General features: G+C 45.0%; 1 protein-coding gene across 1 annotated transcript in view; it reads left to right on the forward strand.

Moving 5' to 3' along the window:
- The first annotated feature begins 975 nt into the window (after window positions 1-975).
- LOC126470354 (DEP domain-containing protein 1A-like) overlaps window positions 976-21,909 on the forward strand; it is a 121,842-nt gene continuing 100,908 nt past the window's right edge. Inside the window, exon 1 of the mRNA XM_050098146.1 lies at window positions 976-1,109. Coding sequence (XP_049954103.1) covers window positions 1,065-1,109 — 45 coding nt within the window. The 5' untranslated portion in view covers window positions 976-1,064. The remainder of the gene's footprint in view (window positions 1,110-21,909) is intronic.

Genomic DNA, 21,909 nt, shown 5'->3' on the forward strand with positions numbered 1-21,909 from the left:
GTTTTTAAATCAAAATCCGGCTCAGCAGATCGAATTTCTTTTCAGATGCGCTAAATTCAATACATGCTACACGTCATATGGTTAGTCCGACGAAAAAAGTTTCTCTGAGATCTATTTTGTGTGAAATTTTATCGTCTTTATTTTGCCGAAAATTGCGTCATTTCGGAATTATAAGCGAAAAATAAAGAAAGCCCCACTTTTTCAAGTTTTTTCCGTTTTTGACCCATTTCTGGAGCGAAATTTTGGTGGGACTTCGAAAATTCGGATTCGGCATCCTCGAAGGCATATGTAAAGCTTGTCTGAAAAACTTCTGCAGAACTTTCCGCTGATTGGCCTACTTGAGCACGACTGGACTGGTAATGAACCAGACACTGTCAGTTGCTTGACAATTGTGAGGATGTAAACTAAGAGCTAATGACCGAATGATTAAGAAGACATTCACTGCAATGCCTGAAGCAACCAGGAGGGTTGGAAGCCCAAAGGTTAGGTGAGAGGAAGGTGTCGGAGAGGACATAATGAAAATTGGAATTCAGAATTGGGTGGGTTCGGCACTAAATAAGAAAGAATGGAATAGCCTTCTGCAGAAGGCTGAGGCTCACGAAAGGCTCTCGTGCCGCTAATGTTGATGATACTGTACACAACTGGGAAAAAATGTACACATCGTTTGTCTGGCTGTGAGTCTGTGACACTTAGCGACTGTTTAAATGAGTCATGCTAAGTAAAGTGATCATAACAAAGTTGTTGACACTCTCAGCTTGCAGTTATCGCATCGTATGATGGTTAGGGCACTCGGCGTTTTGGTGGCGAGGTGACTGACTACGTACAGATAACCGAAACGATAAATTCATTGCTGGATATTTTCATTGCTAGCAGCGCTCATGTGGTTTCTCTTCGGCAATGATGTACTTTGGCATGTGAATTGTCATCCACCAATGGCACGCAAGTGTGATGTTGTGATACACGGCTTTCGAAATTCAAATTTAGGTTTACAAGAAGTGTGATGCAAAAAACAATATTTGTGACATAAATTCAGTGATTTTATTGATAGTGAATGATTGTCAAGTATGGAGGGACCTAAAATTTCTGGGCCCTACAGGGCAACGAAATTGGTAAGCAACTATTTTACGGCTAGTAACGTTTATGGTGTGCCGATATTTTGGAAGTCGTTAGAAATATATATTTGCTTGCTTTTACTTAGCCTGTGTAATTAGGGGCCATAAGAACTCTAGCTATCTGTGGTGCCCAGTGTATTCTGATGAGCAGAAATAACATCCCACTGCCGTTAGAACTTTGCTTTTTTTATTGTTTTCATATACAATCCAACTGTCACGTAATTAAACAACTTCATTTAATGATACGCGAAAGTGTTTGAAGTTCGCTTGTTAAAAGGTTCCTTACGTGTTTTCTTAATTAGTTTTGGAGGTATTGTATAAGCTTCGTTTGATACAACTTGTGCTCCACCAGTTTCTTGCCCTTGTTGTTGCAAATGTATCTTCATACCTTCTCAAATTTCGTGATTGATTTATTCTTTGTGTCAGTAGGTAATGTATGTCTCGTAGAACTGACTTCAGGAATGAGACTGATTGCCCTAATATGAGAATTCGGTTTTGACTAGTGTGACGACAGTTGATGTATGAGGAAATACCATTCTTGATAAAACTACTCAGCGCTGAAAAAGTCCCGAGCCAGCACTGAAAACCATGTTTTCTTCTGTAATGTGCAAACTGTCGTTTTGTAATGTGCTGACTACAGCTTTGACGTAGTGTGAAAGTTATTAAAACATTGTCAGTATAATATGACCTTTACACACATTTGTGTAAGTAGAGTTTCTAAAACCAGTACCCCCCTTTTTCCCATTTGTGCACCAGTAGTAATATCTTGTTCAGGCCATACTATAATTGATTTAGATACAGGGATGTGAAGTCCCTACTATAATATGTAGCTATGACGTAAGTCACTGAAAAATTACTGAGTACATTTAAACCAGACCATTTCAATTACTACTTTTTGTAAGAATATATTCACAATTGAAAGGCTTAACACATCAAAAGTTTGTTAGAACAACATGCAAAAAGAGTGCTATACTCTATTAAAATTGCTGTATGATTGATGTTTCAGTGATGAGGGCCTGCTGCTGTCAAGTCATAGCTCTTTTGTGAGCACCACATGCTTCATGTGTTGCCTGTATTGTAGAAACCTGCAGTGCCTTGTGAAGTTTGGCTAGCTGCACGCCAGCAACCCCCCCCCCCCCCCCTCCTCCTCCTCAAAGTGTAAACCCATATGTGTTGGATGTACTGAAAAGATTTTGTAGAGCCTTAGTGATAAAAAACTATAAAGAGCAAAAAGGGTGGTGTTTATACGTATTGCCCCATTACTGACATTCATTGGATTCATGAATTATGTTTTTGTTGTGTAACTTGATAATAATTAAGGATTTACTATATGACAGAAAAAAAAACAGAACTGCAAAATTACTGGAAATACGGAAGCGTCCGATCCCACCCGTCTGCTTTGACCCATGACGTCACAAATATGCCGGAAACACACACACACACACACACACACACACACACACACACACACACACACTCTTTCCACAAGAAGCCTAATGACACTAACGGGACAAGCGCGGGAAATGGGGTGTTTTGCGTGGGGGGCAAACTAAATATAAACAAATTTAGACGCCTTGCGTAGTTACAACGTGTAAGTGAAGACAGCCATGCATGAATATCCACCCACCTCCCCAGGGGTCGTAACCCCTGCAACCCATAGAAGATAAAGATGCTTCAGTAGCTGATTAGTGTTTTTTGTCTTTTTAAAAAAAAAAATCTCACGGGATAGAACTAACAGTTCAGAAAGATAAATATAATAAACTAAAACAGAAATTCGAGGAAACAGATAATTAAAATAAGTGATAAGTGTTTTTAAATTTAAAAAAAAAATCTCACGAGATAGAACGAACAGATCAGAAAAGTAAATAAAATAAAACAGAACTGGAGACAGCCACACTCAAACCAAACTCCGCGCCGTCATGACGTCACACACGACAACACCCTTACGTCACGGGTCAAAGCCGACGCGTGGGATCGGACGCTTCTGTCGACCCAAATTACTTTCCAAACGATTGTGTTAGGGTGATTACCAGAGTGATACAGTTTTAAATCTTTGTTAAAAAGTGAAGTCTCGTATTATAAATCAAAGATTTTATGTACAGCATGGCACAATAGCACCTAAGAAAAACATCAAGCCAAACAGTTTCAGCTTGCAAGTTTCAGGGCAAATTATGTATTATTGTGTCCATTTGAGTAATTGTGTATCATTATAGGGAATAACAGATTTCTGCTCAATCTTCTAACCTATAATGTACAAACATGAATGAGTTAATAAAATAATAAGCCTGTCAACCTGGAAAGAGAGAGAGATAGAGACATGGGGAATTAGTCAGAGGCTGAGAGAGAGAGATATATAGGAGTGGCCACTTTGTGACCTATAAAATATTTCCTTTTGCTTCAGGAGAGTGACAGTTGGGATGTGGATACTTTATTGAAGAGGGCTGATTGTGACACAAACCAAACTGACAGGTGGCAAAGACACTATAAACTGGGATAGAAAGTAGGATGCATTTAACTCTAATAATTATATGCTACTCACTGCTTCTTGTATACATACCTTAGTAACTGAATTACAACAGAATAACAGTGTTTAGCAATGGAACATGGAAAGCAATAACATTGTGTTGGTGCACTATTTGTACAAAGTAAGTTGACACTTAGTGCAGTGAAAATGGGAACAACTGTAAATGGGTAATGCCTTTATGGTCACTCCCATCAGGCATTACACTGAATGTCAACTTAGTTTGCAGGAACAGTACAGTTGTCATCTCTCTATATATACACACACCTCAATGCCAATTTCCAATAGCTGATAGTATAAAATGAACATGCTGCATAGAGAAACAAAAATCACAATGAAAATAAATAAGAGCATGTTAATGTCCACAAACATTGTGTACTATTAACTTCCATCTGATGTAATAGACTGCTGTAACAACCATGAGCAGACTAGGCCTAGAAGGTGTGACCAAGCAGATGCTATCATTGGTTGTTGTGTGAGCTAACTATACACCTGTACAAGAGATGTTCAGCACGCCATTTCATTGATGTAGTGGCATTGTGACATGGTGTCCACAAAAGTGTTGAGAGCTATCTCGCTCAACTGTTGTCCACAATGAATGGAGACAGGACAGATTTCAATGTGTATATCTTGCTAGATGACACCCCAGATGTTCTCAGTGAGAGACATTAGGTGACCTGGGAAAAATAAGTTCCACATCTATTTAGTGTTCATTTGACCATTCTGATAAGTTGGGAGTGGGGTAGTGCATTGTCTCACTGAGGGGTACATGCTGCCTGTGGAGTGCTGTAGACAAACAAGTGGATATGATTGGACATTTGGTTCCCCTATTATTCATTAACAAGAAACATAGCTAGAGGTGTCAGCTGCTCTTTTTCATACCGTGTACATATTCCACACTTGAAAATGCCTGAATTGTGTGCATTCACCAGCCCATGTGACCTTTACACCATATTTAACATACGTCTCATTATTAAAACTGAAACTGTAAGGTACATTTTTGAAAAGACTGATAATGGACAAGTCTCAGGTGTGTATTCTGTGGCATATTATGGAAGTATATCTTACATAAACTACAAAAAAAATGCGAGAGGGCTCTACTACTTAACTTTTACTTGCTCCCACCATTGTGTTGGCAATTGCAAATATGCCAGTCTAGCTGCTGTCAGAATTCGTGAGTCAGATGCAATCTCCATCATCATCTTCATGCCCATGGTAAGTGGCACTATTTTCCCAGCGGTGAGCAGCTCATGGTATGCCCTTAATCCAGTGGTGTGTTTTTGCACAGTAGTAGCTGCACAACCTCAGAGATAGTGTCTAGTAGGTCAGATGCACACAATCTAGCAATAGTCAAATACATTGATATCACTTGCCTTATCCAACCAGCATTTGACTCCTGCATACAGCCAATAGAAATACTAATTACATGCCAGCATGTAATAGGTCAAACTATTCCAGTCAGCATGGTGACACAATCAATCCAATAAAGCACACTCCTCAGTGAATAACTAAGTAGCAGCTTCATTTTTTGTGTGCTTTGTGTTAAATTATACTATTATTACCAAAGGCATAACCGTACATGCTTTATGTTGTGAAGTGCCACAGTATGATACTTATAACCATAATGTGAATTTGAAGCTGACTTTAGGACCGTGAATATTGGTTTAGTACAAGAGATTGGTCTATACTAAATTTTCTGCTTGGTGATCTCACAATGAGATGCTAGAGTATAACAATCCTTATCTACTAAATAATAATTAGTGCATATGGTCGGAATATGGAGCTTATCTTGTAGAATCTGTTACGGTCTTTGGATAATTTCATGTTTGGTTGGGACACAGAGATATCCCTGTGGCTCATATTCAGCATATATCTATCTTCTTCTTCTGTTGTGTGCTGGACACTGCTTTGGAGCTACCCTTTTGAGGTGCTTGTGTGACGCTATCAACTACACCTGAGAACACCGTTTACATAATCAGCAGGAACTGCATTGCTACTAATATTTTACCTGTAAGGAGTTAATAGGCCTAGTAAATGGAAGTTGACCTTTACTGGGAGCTTCGGTAATTAATTTCAAGAATTCGGACCTTATGCTTTGGTATAGACCAAAATAAATTGCTGGGGCTCATAAAGTTCAGGCCGCGAGCAGAGCTTTTATTTTCAGAGGTGTCCATTTGGAAGTTAACTTTGCAGCGATGTTTTTGTTAGGATTTGTATTGATTTTCTGTACTTTTTTACCAGCTGGCAATAGTATCTAAAAGTTCTTATTTCCTAGATGTGAAGTTAGTGGTGGCTGCTTTTTAATATGGCATTGTCCGCCCCCGGTAGCTGAGTGGTCAGCATGACGGACTGTCAATCCTAAGGGCCCGGGTTCGATTCCCGGCTGGGTCGGAGATTTTCTCCGTTCAGGGACTGGGTGTTGTGTTGTCCCAATCATCATCATTTCATCCCCATCGAAGCGCAAGTCGCCGAAGTGGCATCAAATCAAAAGACTTGCGCCAGGCGTACGGTCTACCCGACGGGAGGCCCTCGTCACACAACATTTCATTTCAATACGGCATTCTCATTAATGTGTTGGCCATTTTGAATAAAATAATTGCGGTTATTAGGGTGTGTCATTATAAAACATTTAAACAACTAAGTTGCTGACACATTGACTAACTCCCTCTGGTCCTCTTCAGAGTGGTTAACTGTGGGAATGTCTTCCCTTGTGTTACTGTCTATTTCAGTTATCTGATGGCTACCAATGTCACGTATCTGGGATGTCATTGCATGATATGAAAAGAGGTTGTTACGGAGGGTGATGGCTTTGCATTAAGCTATTGCCTGTGGCTGACTGGAAGGCAACTCTAGTAGGTGATTGGTAGGAAAGTGTATCAGCAGACTAGTGCCTAGGCCACTCTGGCAAGGGATTGGTAGGCGACACTTGAACTCTTGTTAGTTATTTGTAGGCAATAGCAAATTGACAACTTTTATCCATGAGATAGTGTTTTCGTCCAGTGAGGCATTAAGACTACACAGCACTTATCTCATGGCTACTGCTTATGCTGTTAAACCCAGACAAGCAGTGCTGCTGGCTGATGCAAACAAGCTGTCCACCAAGCTGGAATCGTTGGCACCCAAGCCATAGGTAACTTGTAGCCATCCTCCTTGTACATGCTGTTAGGGCAATCGATTATTTCAGTAGTCTCTCTTATTTTTTGCTGATGCTTCCATGTCTACTGAGCAGGCATGTGAGGTTCTAAAAAACTGATAGATTGGCCAAACTCCTGTTGGTGTTCAGCTACAGCTGACTTGTTCTGTCCCAGTCATATGTAACATTCATGCTCTGACACACCAGTGCATAGTTCAAATATGGCAATAGTTTTGAGGCAGGATAAGATTCCAGTTGGATTTAATTTGTGTTAATACACAACAATTTCTCTGGCTATTGGGAAGTAGCTAAACATAAGTGCTGATTATATATGTTAGTTATTGGTTGGTTGGTTGAATTGGGGGGAGGTGACCAAGCAGTGAGGTCATCGGTTCCATCGGATTAGGAAAGGAAGTCAGCCGTGTCCTTTCAAAGGAACCATCTCGGCATTTGCCTGGAGCAGTTTCCCTAAATCACAGAAAACCTAAATCTGGAGGGCCAGACACGTGTTTAAACTATTATCCTCCCGAATGCGAGTCCAGTGTGCTAACCACTGCGCCACCTCACTCAGTAATTACTAGTTGGATGGGTATTAAGTGTTTCACAAATGGAACAGAAACCAGAATAATTTAATTTCTCTGATTCAGGTTTTCTTCAGTTGAGTAATTATCATCTACAATCTTTCACTTGTCACATTTTTAAAATGTGACATTGAGCTTGGAATTTTTTAAAAGCTTACTAGCACTTTTATATGGCTCGCTGACTGCCGAAACCGCTGATCGTTAGCAGTTTAAGGAAATCATTGCCAATTCCTCTACAGATATTTCTTGTTGTGGCCTGCAGTCCGAAGTTTGGTTTGATGCAGGTCTCCACACTAGTTTTTCGTGTGCAAGCCTCTTCATATCGGCAGAACTACCACCACCTACATCCATTTGAACATGCTTACCTAGTCAAGCCTTCGTCGACTTCTACAATTTTTAAACCCCCCCCCTGTGGGTCCGGGGGTTAGAATAGGCCCGAGGTATTCCTGCCTGTCATAACATGCGACTAAAAGGAGTTTCACGCATTTTGGCCTTTATGTGATGGTCCCCTGTCGCCTTTGACCTCCATTTTTCCAAATTTTCCCAAAGAGCGAACCAATTTTGAAAGGGTGCCTTGCATCGTGTCCATCGTGCATGGTGATCTTTGGGCCACTTTATTGTCGCGGGTTTGTAGTTCTGCTCATCCTCCATCTGTTGGCTGAGGACACCTTCCTGGGAACCTTTTCCTCCATCTGCTGTGCAGTGTCGTTTTCCGCGGCGATGGTGACCATCGGCTTCTTTGCGCCACATATCCAGCACAGTAGCCAGTCCGGGTGGGACCGCCATGTACTCCGTTGGTTGTTGCCCCCTGACTACACAGGGATTGCTCTGCTGATGCCTGCAGCGTTAAGTTTCCGCGTTTGCCAAGGAGTAGATGCCCGTCACACTGGGGCATCGGGACTCCTGGCAATGGCCGTCCTGCCAGGTGGCCTGTGCTGCAGCTGGGTAGTGCCCGAGGGGAGAGCCCCTGCTTGAAGTGGGTGGCAACAGGGCGGATGACACGCCATGAACCATAGTACGTCATCTCGTGCTGGTGGTTGAGCACCAGCAGTCTCTAAGCGGTCAAGGTCTAGCTTCAATGCAAAGAAATACAACCCCAAATCGTTCCCCTGCCTGGCCATACCATGGCCCAAACTTGTCCTCTAAATGCTCCACAAAAACTGAGGCTCCATGAACGTGAAAGATTCCCCACCACCTGGCAACATCATACCCTTGCCACATTATACAAGTGGGGTCTCTGAGGCCCACTCCTGATTTTCATCCAGAATTTCCTGTCACTTTGCACTTTCCATGTTCAAGTTGGTGCCTCCCATAGTTCCTCCCATATCCAGGAGAATGGGGTCCTGCAGGACTCTGTATTGAGTGTATCTCTTTTTAGTGGCCATTAATGGTCTAGCAGCAGCTGTAGGGCCGTCCGACTCATCCTCTCTGTATGCCGGCTACTGCATTTCCTACTGCTCCACCAGTACTGGTGTTGATGAGCGGCGCCTACAGGGAGCCATCCACAAGGCGCAGTCATGGGCTCTAGCCCACGGCTTCCAGTTTTCAGCCACAAAGTCATGTGTTATGCACTTCTGTCGGCATCGTACCGTTCATCGAGAACCAAACTTTACCTTACTGGCGATCCCTTCGCTGTAGTGGAGACATACAGATTTTTAGGACTTTTTTTTGATGCTCGATTAACTTGGCTTCCTCATCTTCATCAGCTTAAGCAGAAGTACTGGCAGCACCTCAATGCCCTCTGCTGCCTGAGCAACACCAACTGGGGTGCAGATGGCTCTACACTGCTGCAGTTCTACAGAGCCCTTGTTAAATCCCGGCTTGACTATGGGAGTCTGGTTTATGGTTCGGCGGCGTCCTCTGCATTGCATTTACTGGCTCCAGTGCACCACTGTGGCATTCAACTAGCGACGAGAGCTTTTAGGACGAGTCAGGTGACCAGCATCTTGTCGGAGACTCGAGTCCCTCCATTGCAGGTCAGGCATGCACAATTGCTCGCCATTTACATTGCACATGTTCGTAGTTCTCCTACACATCTGAATTACCGTCTCCTTTTCTCTCCCATATCGGTTCATCTCCCACATCGGCTGCCCAGGTCACAGCTTACAATTGCTGTTCACGTCCAATCCCTTCTATCTGAACTGGAGTCCTTGCCTTCACCATCTATACTCAAGGTCCATTCACGTGCACCTCAATGGTGCACACCTAGGCTGCGGCCTCGCCTGAACCCTTCCTCATCTTTGTCAGCTTAAATGGAAGTGCCGCCAACACCTCAGTGCCCTCTTCTGCCTGAGGAACACCAACTGGGGTGCAGATCACTCCACGCTGCTACAGCTCTACAGAGCTGTTGTTCAATATTGCCTTGACTTTGGGAGTCTGGTTTATGGTTCGCCGGCACCCTCAACATTGCATTTGCTCAACCCTGTGCACCACTGCAACGTTTGACTAGCAACAGGAGCTTTTAGGGCGAGTCCGGTGAATAATGTACTGGTGGAGGCTGCAGTCCCTCCATTGAAGATCGGACATGCACAGCTGCTCAACAATTACGTTGCACACATTCGTAGCTCTTCTGAGCATCCTAATCACCATCTCATTTTCCCTACCACAGTGGTTCATCTCCCGCATCGGTGGCCCAGGTCAGGGCTTACGATTGTGATTCGCATCCGGACCCTTCTGTATGAACTGGAGTCCTTCCCTTTACCACCTCTACCCGAGGTCCATTCACGTATTCCTCCATAGTGTAAACCTATGCCGAAGCTTCGCCTGCACCTGTCGCATTGCCCTAAGGAATCAGTTAACCCTGCAGCTCTCCGGTGTCACTTCCTCTCAATTCTCGACATGTGCCAGGGCCATGAAGTGGTTTACAACGTTGGCTCGATGGCTGTTGGTCACGTTGGCTTTGCGTATGTTCGTGGTGAACATATTGAAAAGCACTCCTTGCCAAATGGCTGCAGTGTTTTCACTGCAGAGCTGGTGGCTATATCTCTTGCTCTTCAGCACATCCGCTCATGTCCTAGTGAGTCATTTCTCCTGTGTGCTGACTCCTTGAGCAGCCTACAAACTGTCGACCAGTGTTACCCTCACCATCCTTTGGTAGTGACCATTCAGTAGTCCATCTGTGACGTGGAATGGTCCAGTCGTTCAGTGATGTTTGTCTGGACCCCAGGTCATGTCGGAATTCCAGGAAATGAATGTGCAGACAGGCTGGCCAAACAGGCAACTCGACAACCGCTTCTGGAGTTTGGCATCCCTGTAACTGACCTACATTGGTTACTATGCTGCAAGGCTTTTCAGTTTTGGGAGACGGAATGGCATAATCACAGTACACACAACAAACTGCGTGTCATTATGGAGACTACGAATGTGTGGAAGTCCTCGATGAGAGCCTCTCGCAGGGACTGTGTGGTACTCTGCTGGCTCCACATTGTCCATGCATGGGCAACCTACGGCAACCTCCTGCACCATGAAGACCTGCCTCAGCGTTGATGCAGTGCCCGGTTGACAGTGGCCCATATTCTGGTGCACTGTCGTACTTTGACTGCCCTGCAACGAAATATTCGGTTACCGGACTCGTTGCTAATTTTATCTGACGATGCCTAATCAGCTGATTTAGTTTTATGTTTGAGGGTGGGTTTTATCATTTGACCTAAGTTTTAGCACATGTCCTTTATCTCTCTGTGTCGTCCACCCTAGTGGTTTTAGGATTTTAATGAGTTGCGGAGTGGCTGGCTTCTCCTTTTTATTGCCGTGGTCAGCCAGCTGTGGTAGTCTGCTTTCTCATTTTAATCTCTTCTACCTGTTTCTTGTCTCTCTGTGGTTTTCTTGTCCCCTTTTGTCCATTTAAGTGTTTGTTGCCTTTCCTTTCTTTCTGTTTTATGTTGGAAATCTCGTTTGTTTTATTCTGCCCCTTGTGGGATTGTTTTATTCAGAAGAAGGGACCAATGACCTAGCAGTTTGGTGCCTTCCCCCCTCTTTTAAACCAATCAACCAACCATTTGACCCTCACGCTCCTCCATTACAAAATTGGTGATCCTGTGGTGCCTCAGATGTATCCTGTGAAATGATCCCATTTTTTAGTCAAGTTATGCCATAAATTTCTTTATTCCCAAATTCAGTTTGGTACGTCCTCGTTAATGAGTGTACCTACCCATCTAAATACCATTCATGTTTCCTTCCTTAGACAGTTTATGTTTGATGGTAAAGTAAAGCTCTTTTTGAGAAACTGTGTTCTGGCTTTTGCCAGGTTACATTACAGAGGGCGATTCAAAAAAAGTTTACAAACTGACATGGCACATCAGGCATACAACAAGGATCAGTAGTCTCGTAGGAACTGGGAGTCACAATGCCCATCTGGGGCTAATAAATGGCACTGCAGTTATTTAGTCACATGCTACAAATCGACATCCACCACAGGAGATGCTCAGAGTTTTGTCCGGGTGCATTGCCTTGCCTGACATCAACCCTGCATTTAATGGCACACCCTCTAAGAGGTCATGGTGTATCTCAGAGACATCTTGCTGCCACAACAATCCTGCTACTCTGTCATCTGGCGATGTAACAGGTGTTTCATACATGAGGCCTTTCAGATACCATCACAAGGAAAAACTCGATCTACGACAGATTGTGTGATCACAGTAGTCATGCGACTGTGACCAACCCAGCAGACGGGAAAGGTTGCCTGCAGATGTGCTCTCACTTGTCTGCTGAAATGTGTGGGCACTCATCATACTGAAATCGAATGTGGAGATGAATAGGTATGGGAATATCATCCAGCATGTCCGGCAGAACCTCTTTCGGGAATAAAAGATACCTGCTGCCATGGAATCAGTACAGGAGAATGTACTGGTCCAATTAAACAGTCTTTGATGACGCCAGGCCATATGTTAAGGGTAAATTTGCATTTTAAGGCATCTCTGTGTGTAGCACGTGGGTTCATATCCAGCCACATATGGAGGTCGTGAATGTTCATCGCACCCTCGAGTGAAAACATGTCCTCATTGGTGAATAGGACAGTTGCTGTGAAGCTTCAGTTTGCACAAACCACAATACAAATCACGTGTGCTTGTTGTAGTAATGCAATGTTGAAAGCTCTTGATGAGAGGCTGTCATCTTCTGAGCATCTTCTTTCAGCTTAAGTCTTTCAGTACTACATATACATGTATACTCCTCAAGACACCATACATGAAGCAGAGGGGTTCCTCTGGTAGGTCAATCGCTATCATTTTCCCCCTTCCCTGTTCTATTCACAAATGGTGTGTGGGAAGAACAAGTGTAGATAAACTTCCATATGAGCTGCAATTTTTCCAATGTTTTCTTTGGTAGTTTTGTGAGATACGTGGGAGGAAGTAATACTTCTACCTATGTATGTTCTCAGAATTCCAGCAGTAGCCTTCTACACAATGCCTCTCTTCTAGCAGCTGCCACTGCAGTTTAAGCATTTACGCTAAATGAAACACACCATTCTTTGTCTCTTCTCTACTCATTCACTCACTCACTCAATCAATCACTCCTAGTGGGTAATGGTCCCCAACTGATGAAAAATACTCAAAAATTGATGGAACAAGTATTTTGTAAACCACCGCTTTTGTGGATGAATTAAATTTCCTTAAGTATCTTCCAGTGAGTCTGTCTGGCACCATCTGCTTTTTCCTAAAATTTGTTTTGTGGTCATTTCACTTTAGGTTACTCTGGATGGTTATTCCTAGGTATTTTATGGTTCTTACCATTTCCATTGACGTTTCGCCAATAATGTAATCAAACAGCCAGGGATTTGTTTGCCTATTTACACACAACATGTTACATGATGGAACAAGTATTTTGTAAACCACTGCTTTTGTGGATGAATTAAATTTCCTTAAGAATCTTCCAGTGAGTCTGTCTGGCACCATCTGCTTTTTCCTAAAATTTGTTTTGTGGTCATTTCACTTTAGGTTACTCTGGATGGTTATTCCTAGGTATTTTATGGTTCTTACCATTTCCATTGACGTTTCGCCAATAATGTAATCAAACAGCCAGGGATTTGTTTGCCTATTTACACACAACATGTTACATTTATTGTCAGTTGCCAGTTCCTGCTCCAGCCATCAATCTTCTGCAGGTCTTTCTGCATTACTTAACAGTTTTCTGCTGTTGGAACCTTGCTATAGACAATAGCATCGTCTGCAAAAAAACCTCATAGACTTCTGATGATGAGAGCCTCTTTTGTTTTGACATAATTATTTCAGTCTCATAGTCATCTAAGAATGTTTTAGTATTTATGGATTTAAAGATGTTGTGGGGGAGACAGCAGGTCTAGTGGTTCACATGTTACTTGCCCCTTGAACCCACATATGGAGGAACTTAGTCAAATATTGTGCTATTAAGGCCCCTGTACTCCACACCAGAGAGCTTTGTAGCATAAAAACTGACCAGAGAAAATCATGACTTGTGTTAGTCCTTTACAGGATTATCGTTAATGAAATTCATCATGTCAGCTTTTCATTCTGTTTTTGGGATAACAGTAAGAGATATTAATTGAATTTTTTTGGAAATAGCCTTGTTGGTATTCTGTATTTGTGTACTTTGTTTTCAACAGTACTTAACCAAATGCAGGCTTAAGTTTTGTTCTGATTTTTGGTGTTGTATTGCTGGAATTGCTGTCATTGGTAGTGTTGTGAGCAAAGTGAGGAAGTGACATACCAGCACTGAGATGTTTCATTGCCCACTGGATTGATAACAATACAGAGATACAGTTGAAACATTAGAAAAGATGCAGCCATAATTTCTGCATAACACCTCCGTATAACAATAAGAAAAGATGGAAGAAAATCTCTGTATTCTTTCACATACTCAATTGAAGTAAATCTAAATTTTGAGGCTTTCTCACAATTACACAGAGAAGATCGAATCTTCTCCCCACCCCACCCGACTACTTCTTTCTGAAACAGGGAGACCCTCCAGGGGTCTCTCATGTATTTAGTAAGTACATACTTGGCCAATACAGGATCCTGGCCCTTACAGCACTACTTCCCCTTCTGAACTGCAAGTCTGTCCTTCTGCTGTTCTCCCCCCCCCCCCCCCCCCCACCTGCCCCCCTCTGCCTATCCACATTGGATGGTCTTCGTGGTGCTGATCTTGCTCTGGTTAGGTTTACGATTTAGGATCCTCATCCCCTCTCCTCCTCACCCTGACATTCCTGGAACTATCACCCTGCATAACAGTCTCAATATAGTACATGGTATCATCTTACACCACGACTTCCTATTACAGACTGGAAAGTTATGTGCCAGTTTGGAGTGATGCAATGTGCATTTTGTCCATTGTGTCCAGGGGCACCAAAGAACAATAGGGTTGATACTGGGTCTTCATCTTGGCCTGTAAAGGTGACTTGTTGGCTGAAAAGGTCAAGGTCCTCATGTATTTATGCAATGTGAAACCCTAAATTTCCCCTCCCATGCGGTGCTTCATATACATGAGATTTGGGCATGTTTCTTCACATTGTAATGCCAGCCCTATCTGTGAGGATTGTGGATATCAGTTTCACATAGACATTCCATATGCCCCGCTGCCAGCGTGTGTCAACCGCAGGGAGCACTGTTCCTCCTGTTCACCAGACTGCACCATCTTCTAAAGAGAAAAACCCCCGCGGGGTTCACATCTCTTGTGAATAAATGGTTGGCCACCATGGAGCCCACCCCTTGCAGCAGTTTTCCTTTCGTTGTAGGTCTATCTTTCTATTATTCTTTCCTCCTCTCTGCCTTTCCATTGGATTGTCATCTTAGTACCGAATGTTCTTGGATATGGTTTGTGGTTTTGGACACTCCTTTTATTCCCTTCTGGCATTCTACATGGCTAAATTCATGACTCTATGGTTCCATTATCGGATTTGGCTTGCTACTGCTAGAAGTGTGTATCATGCAGGGAAGGTCACCCAGTGTAGCTTCTATTCCACCTCTTGTGCCTTCTTTCCTTGCACCCTTACTTTCTTGCAAAGGTACTAAGCCAAAAACCCAGTATGGTAGCCATTGGGGGAGGGCATGGTCATCAAATACCTGCATGATTGTAGTCCCCTGACCATGCAGGGATTGCACTGTTCATGTCATGTAGCCAAGGAGTATATGCCCATCATGGCTAGGGCATGGAGGTTCTGGGCAATGGTTTACTGGCCAGGTAGTTGTTGCCATGGCTGGGTGGTGATCGTGGGGACAGCCTCCATCCAGAGCAGGTGTTACCATGTCAGAAGGTTCACACATCAATTGAATTAAACTTTCTTCTGCTGGTGGCTGCAAGGCCCCAGCATTCTCTTCAGATGGGAAAGATTATTATAATTCAGAGAGGTACAACCCCACAACATTTCCTTCCCTAGCTACACCATGGCAAGAGGGACAAACCAGATGTGTCTGTGAACAAAATATTTCACCCAATACTTGATCTGTGACGTGAAATACGAATAACTACATATTGTGGATATGACGATCAGTTACTCCTAACATCACTACCATTGCTGCCCCTCCCTACTCCCATGCCTGCCTTTTGGTTTTTGAATCTCTGTGTGTTAATCTAATTTACTAGCCAAAGTTCATGTGTTTTTGTCAGTGTCTTCAGTAGAGTTTCATAGCACATGTCGATATTCATTTGTTTGTCTGTGTGGTGCAGTTTTCCTCTGTCTTTATTGTGCGTAGGGACTACAACTGCTGTGTTTGGATTCGAGCTGAGTTGTTGACACTTTGCTCTCAGCTCAGGCTGTGTTGGCTTCAGCTGCACAGCTTGAAGCTGCAGTTGGGGTCATCACTGTTGTGAACCAACTGTGGGGATCCAACAGACATTGAGCACAACCCACGAGTCCGGCGATCAGGCCGCATAGTGGCCATTCTGGTTACTGCTCACATTGAGGTTGATCCCTACCTGTGGCTGAGTGGAAGGTTGCCTCAGGGTATGGCAGGCTGCAGAAGACTTTGTGGGGTGCCAAATGTAAGGCCTCCCCAGTTAGTGTGACAAACAGGTTCCAGGTGCTGCTGTCTGTGGCTGACAATGTCCCTCAGCCAGAATCAGTCGCTTGACCTGTTTCAGAGGAAACCTCTCAGCCTGCAAGATACGGGCAATCACAGGGGGTGAGATAATTGATAGTCGGGAGCTCCAATGTTAGGTTCTTTATTGGGCCCTTAGGGACATGGCTGCTAAGAAGGGGAAGAAAGTCAGTGTGCACACAGGATGGAGTCATTCCGGATGTGGAACAGGTTCTGGATGCCATGAAGAACACAGGGTGTAGCCAACTGCAGGTGGTGGCTCATGTCAGTACCAATGATGTGTGTCACTTTTGATCAGAAGAGATTATCTGTGGTTTCAAATGGCTGTCAGAAGTGTTAAAGGCTGCCAGTTGTGCTTGCGAGATGAAAGCAGAGCTCACCATTTTCAGTATAGTTGATAGGACCTCTCCATTACATATAGGAGGTGGCTACGCAAGGGGGGGGGGGGGTCTGTATGGTGTAGACAGGGTGGTGGTTTGGACTAGTGTGTCTAGAGGAAACACACAAAGGGCTTCAGTCTCAAAGGATGCAAGTCGAATACAGGAAGAAGCAGATCTAGCAGCCAACTGTACAACAGTTGTAAATCATCCTACCTTTGTTTGGGAAGTACCAGAGCTCCGAGCGCTAATAGAGACAACTGATGCTCAAAGTGTTATAAGCACTGAAACCTGGCTAAAGCTGGAGACGAGTTCAGCCAAACAGTTTGCAAAGGATAGGCTAAATAGAATTGGCAGTTCTTTCTTCCTGGGCTGAATTTCCCTCCCTGTGCCCCTCCCTCCCTATCCTTGCTCCTTTACCACTGCCTCCTCCTTCCCATCTCTGCGTTCTTACTTATGTTGACCCGGCTATCAACCTGGATTCCTGGATTTCTTATGGTTTGGTTCCCCGTGCTTCCCCTTTTTCAACCTTCCTTTTTGGCATTTTTGGTCCCCTTTTGGGGTGTGCCCTTCACTTCTAAATTTTCTCTCTGTAATGTCAGCTATTTGGAGAAGGAGTAGCATCTACAGTGTGTATTCCTCTCTCCTCTTCCTTCCACTCTTCCTACCCCCCCCCCCCCCCCCCCCCCCATAGCCTCCTCCACCTTACTTGGTCACCAGCATGTGTTGCCAGTCCGTGTGGTGGGTCTGTTATGTACCCAGCTGGCTGAGCCCCTTGACGTCATAGGGATCACACTTCTGATACCTGAGCTGTTAGCTCCCCATGTATGCCTAGGAGCAGTTGCTTGCCATTGTGGAGCATCGCAGCTCCCAGCAATGACCACCGTGCCAAACTGCCCTTGCCCTGGCTGGGTGGCACCAATGGGGGAGGGTCCCTGGTTGGAGTGGGTGGTATCAGGGTGGATGCTATGTGAATGAAACACGTTTGGGTCCAGAACTCTGGCCATTCTTCTATGGTTGTCTCTTTGCATGGAAATTATCCTTTTAGTGCTGCTTCTTCTGCCCCTTCGGCCTTCCCTTCCATGGCCACCTCTGGGAGGAAGGTCAGGCTCATCAGCTAGGGGCGAAACCTTTCCCCTGTTATCTGGTTTGCACCAGGACTGATGGGGATACTTTCACTAATACCAAAACTTTATTTTTTGTGGAACACATTGAAGACAAGTTTGGCAAAGTGGACTCTCTGAGTAAGATGCGGTTGGGTTCGTTGTTGATCAAAACTGCTTCAGCTGCCCAGTCGGTGGCCCTTCTTGTCTGTAACCATCTTGGCACAATTTCTGTGTCCATTATCCCCCACCAGTCTTTCAATATGGTTCAAGGTGTATTTTTCACAGGGACCTCATCCTTCAAACTGATGAGGAACTTCGGGACAGACGGCGGAGTGTTCTCTTTGTTCGGCGTGTTCAGAAGGTTCCGAAGGACAATCGCATTGATACTGGTGCCTTTATACTGGCCTTTGAAGGGGATACCCTCCCTGAGAAGGTCAAGATTATGGTTTATAGATGTGACGTGAAGCTGTACATCCCACCACCTATGAGATGTTTTAAGTGTTTGCGTTTTGGACACGTCTTCCCGCTGTTCGCAGGCCCCTCTCTGTGGTGACTGTGGACGTCCACTCCATGAGGGGAGTTCCTGTGTTCCCCCTCCTGTGTGTGTTAATTGTCATCCACGTTCACCGGATTGCCCAGTTTATAAGAAGGAAGAGAAGATACAGGAGTATGAGTCCCTTGATTGTCTAATGTACACTGAAGCTCGTAAGAAGTATGCACGTCTTCATCCTGTGTCCATGAGGTCTATCTATGCTTTAGTTATATCTTCACCCCTTCCCCCTGCCTTCCTTACCCCAGTCCCGAATCCCTCTCCTCCCCCTCCCCCTCCCCCTCCAGACTTCTTCGGCATCTGCCAGTCAAGGCCACCCCTCCCAGGATCCCCCTTCCCTACACCTTCCAGGCCAAAGGTCTGCTGCCACACAACGACCACAAGAACCACGGTCTGTGGGCCCCCAGGTCACCCGATCTCTTTCTGTTCCAGATCTTGATGCTGCTGACTCCATTTTGCCACACAGTCCTCCTCGATCTCAAACAGAAAAGGAGAAACATAAGTCCCGGGACAAGGAGCCTCTGGTGTTGCCAGAGGTCCCATCTCCACCTTAGCAACCTGATTCTGACCTGTTGTTCATGGATGTCACTCCATCCTTGTCGGGGACAGTGGGTGACTCGGCGGCATAACTGGCTTTAGCCTCTTCACCCCCCATTTGAATCATCGTTCTCTGGTTATCCAATGGAATTGTAATGGATATTACCATCACCTTCCGGAGTTGAAATACCTTATTTCATTTTACTGTGCAGCTTGTGTGATTCTACAGGAATCTCATTTTACTGAAGATCACTCACCGACCCTCCATGGGTTCTGTGTTTTCTGTTGAAATTGGGTTGGCCCCCTGCAGGCCTTTGGTTGCGTTTGTACGTTGGTCTGTACGGACGTTGCTAGCACGTGGATTACTCTTCAAACTACATTGGAAGGGTTGCTGTTAGGGTCCACCTGGACTCTGAGGTCACGGTTTGCAATCTTTATCTCCCTCCTCACAGAACTCTTACACCTGCTGCCTTCACTGCCCTTCTTCAGCAACTTCCTCCATCTCGGGGATTTTAATGCTCATCATCCCTTGTGGGGCAGTGCATTTCCATCTAGTCAGGGTCTTCTCATAGTCTTGCAGATCACAACCTGTGCCTTCTTAATGATGGCTCCCCTACTCATTTCAGTGCCGGTCATGGTACCTTTTCTGCCAGTGCTCTTTCTCTTTCTTCTACCTCCCACTTCCCTTCATTGCACTGGTCACCACATGATGACCTTTGTGATAGTGACCATTTCCCGTTGATTCTCTCACTCTCTTCCCGCTCCCCAATGGACAAGTTACCTCAATGGTCTTTCCACATGCTGATTGGCCTCTATATGCTGCACAGGTCGTTTTTTTCTCCCTCTTTGTTGGGATTATTGGTGACGTCCTATGTGACGTGTCTGACGCGATTCTTCGCGCTGCTAGCCTTGCTATCCCACGCTCATCTGGACCATTTCGCCGCCAGCAAGTCCCGTGATGGAGTACAGCCATTGCCATTCCCATCTGTGATCTCTGTCGAGCTTTGCAACACCTTAAGAGGCACCCATCCGTTGCCAACCTTATTACCTTTAAACGCTTTCACACTAAAGCCCATTACTTAATCACACAGAGCAAATGGATGTGTTGGGAATGCTTTGTTTCTTCCCTCGGTTCTCCTGTCCCTATGTCACAGGTGTGGGCTACACTTCGCTTTCTACAAGGTTGCCATCAACAGTCCACCCTCCTAGGCCTTTACCTCCCGGATGGCCTTTGCACGGACCCATTGATTCTTGTGCAACATCTTGCGACCCATTTTGCAACAGCATCAGCATCAGCCCCCTATCCGGCTGCTTTCCTTCACCAGAAAGAGCGGGCTGAAGCTTCCGCCTTATGTTTTACCCCTTGTCAATCAGAATCTTACAATGAACCTTTCACTGAATGGGAACTTCTTTCTGCACTTTCTTCTTCTCATGATACAGCTCCTGGCCCAGACTCCATTCACTACCAACTGCTTCAGCATCTCAGTGCTCCACAACGGCAACATCTTCTCCAGGTGTTTAGTCGTATTTCTCAATGGAGGGATAGCATCGTGGTTCCTGTCCTTAAGCCTGGTAAGAACCTCCTGTTTGTCGAAAGCTATCAGCCAATTAGTCTGACAAATGTTGTTTGCAAGCTGCTTGAACGGATGGTAGCCCGTCAGCTTGATGGGGTCCTCGAATCTCGGGATATGTTGTCCCCTTACCAGTGTGGCTTCCGAGAGGGACAGTCTCCAATCGATCATTTACTTCACTTGGAATCCGCAGTTCGGCAGGCTTTTTCCCAGCGCCACCATTTGGTTGCAGTATTTTTCGACCTTTGCAAGGCCTATGACATGGCTTGGTGCCGTCACATCTTACTTACACTTCATGAGAGGGGTCTTCGGGGCCCACTCCTGATTTTTATCCGCTAGTTCCTGTTCCATCAGTCGTTCAGGGCTCGAGTTGGTACTGTTCTTAGTTCTCCACGGACCCAGGAGAATGGCATCCCACAAGGTTCCATATTGAGTGTACTTCTTTTCCTCATTGCTATAGATGAACTCGTGGCGTCCGTCGGTCCTTTGGTCACCCCTGCTCTGTATGTGGATGATTTTTGCATTTAGGTTAGTTCCTCTTCAATGGCCTCTGTAGAGCGGCAGCTCCAAGGAGCTATATGGTGTGCCTCTCCATGGACCCTCTCACTCAGGTTTCAATTCTCCCCTTTAAAATCACGGGTGGTCCACTTCTGCTGCCATACTACGGTCCACCCTGATCCGGAGCTCTAGCTTGATGCACAATGACTATCTGTGGTCCCACAGTTTCATTTCCTGGGTCTTCTTTTCGACAACAAGCTCACTTGGCTGCCTTTTATCAGACTTCTGAAGGTAGGATGTTTCTGTAAACTCAATGTCCTTTGCTTCCTTGCGCACACCTTTTGGGATGCGGACCGCTCCATCCTTTTCCGCCTTTATCGGTTTTTAGTGCTGTCTCGCTTGGACTATGGTTGTCAAGTTTATGGTTCGGCCGCTCCTTTCACCCTGCGCCTCCTGGATCCGGTCCACCATCGTGGTGTCCGTTTGGGGCCACCAGACCAGTGCCTTCCCTACTAGCCCTGTTGATAGTCCCCCCCCCCCCCCCCCCTCTTTCTGTTCGGCAGTCCCAGCTTCTGGTTTATTATGCAATCGCTGTCCATTCCTCTCCCACTCATCCTTCCTATTCTATACTGTTCCCAGACCAAGGACGTCGCCCACCTGATTCCCAGCCTCGGGCGGGTTTACCAGTTGGGCTCCGCCTTGCGTCTCTTTGCCATGGTGTTCAGCTTCCTTCTTTGTCCTGTCTCCCACATTCCCTCCCCAACACCCCCTCTTGGTTAATTCCTCGGCCCCGGATTTGGATGGATCTCCGCCAAGGTCTGAAAGATTCTGTTCCCCCGATTGTGTTCTGTTGTTCTTTCCGCTGAATTTTATGGGAGTTTCAGGATGCTGTTGTTTTTTACACCGATGTCTCTAAAT

This window comes from Schistocerca serialis, chromosome 3 (genome assembly GCF_023864345.2).
Source record: "Schistocerca serialis cubense isolate TAMUIC-IGC-003099 chromosome 3, iqSchSeri2.2, whole genome shotgun sequence".
Lineage (NCBI taxonomy): Eukaryota > Metazoa > Arthropoda > Insecta > Orthoptera > Acrididae > Schistocerca > Schistocerca serialis.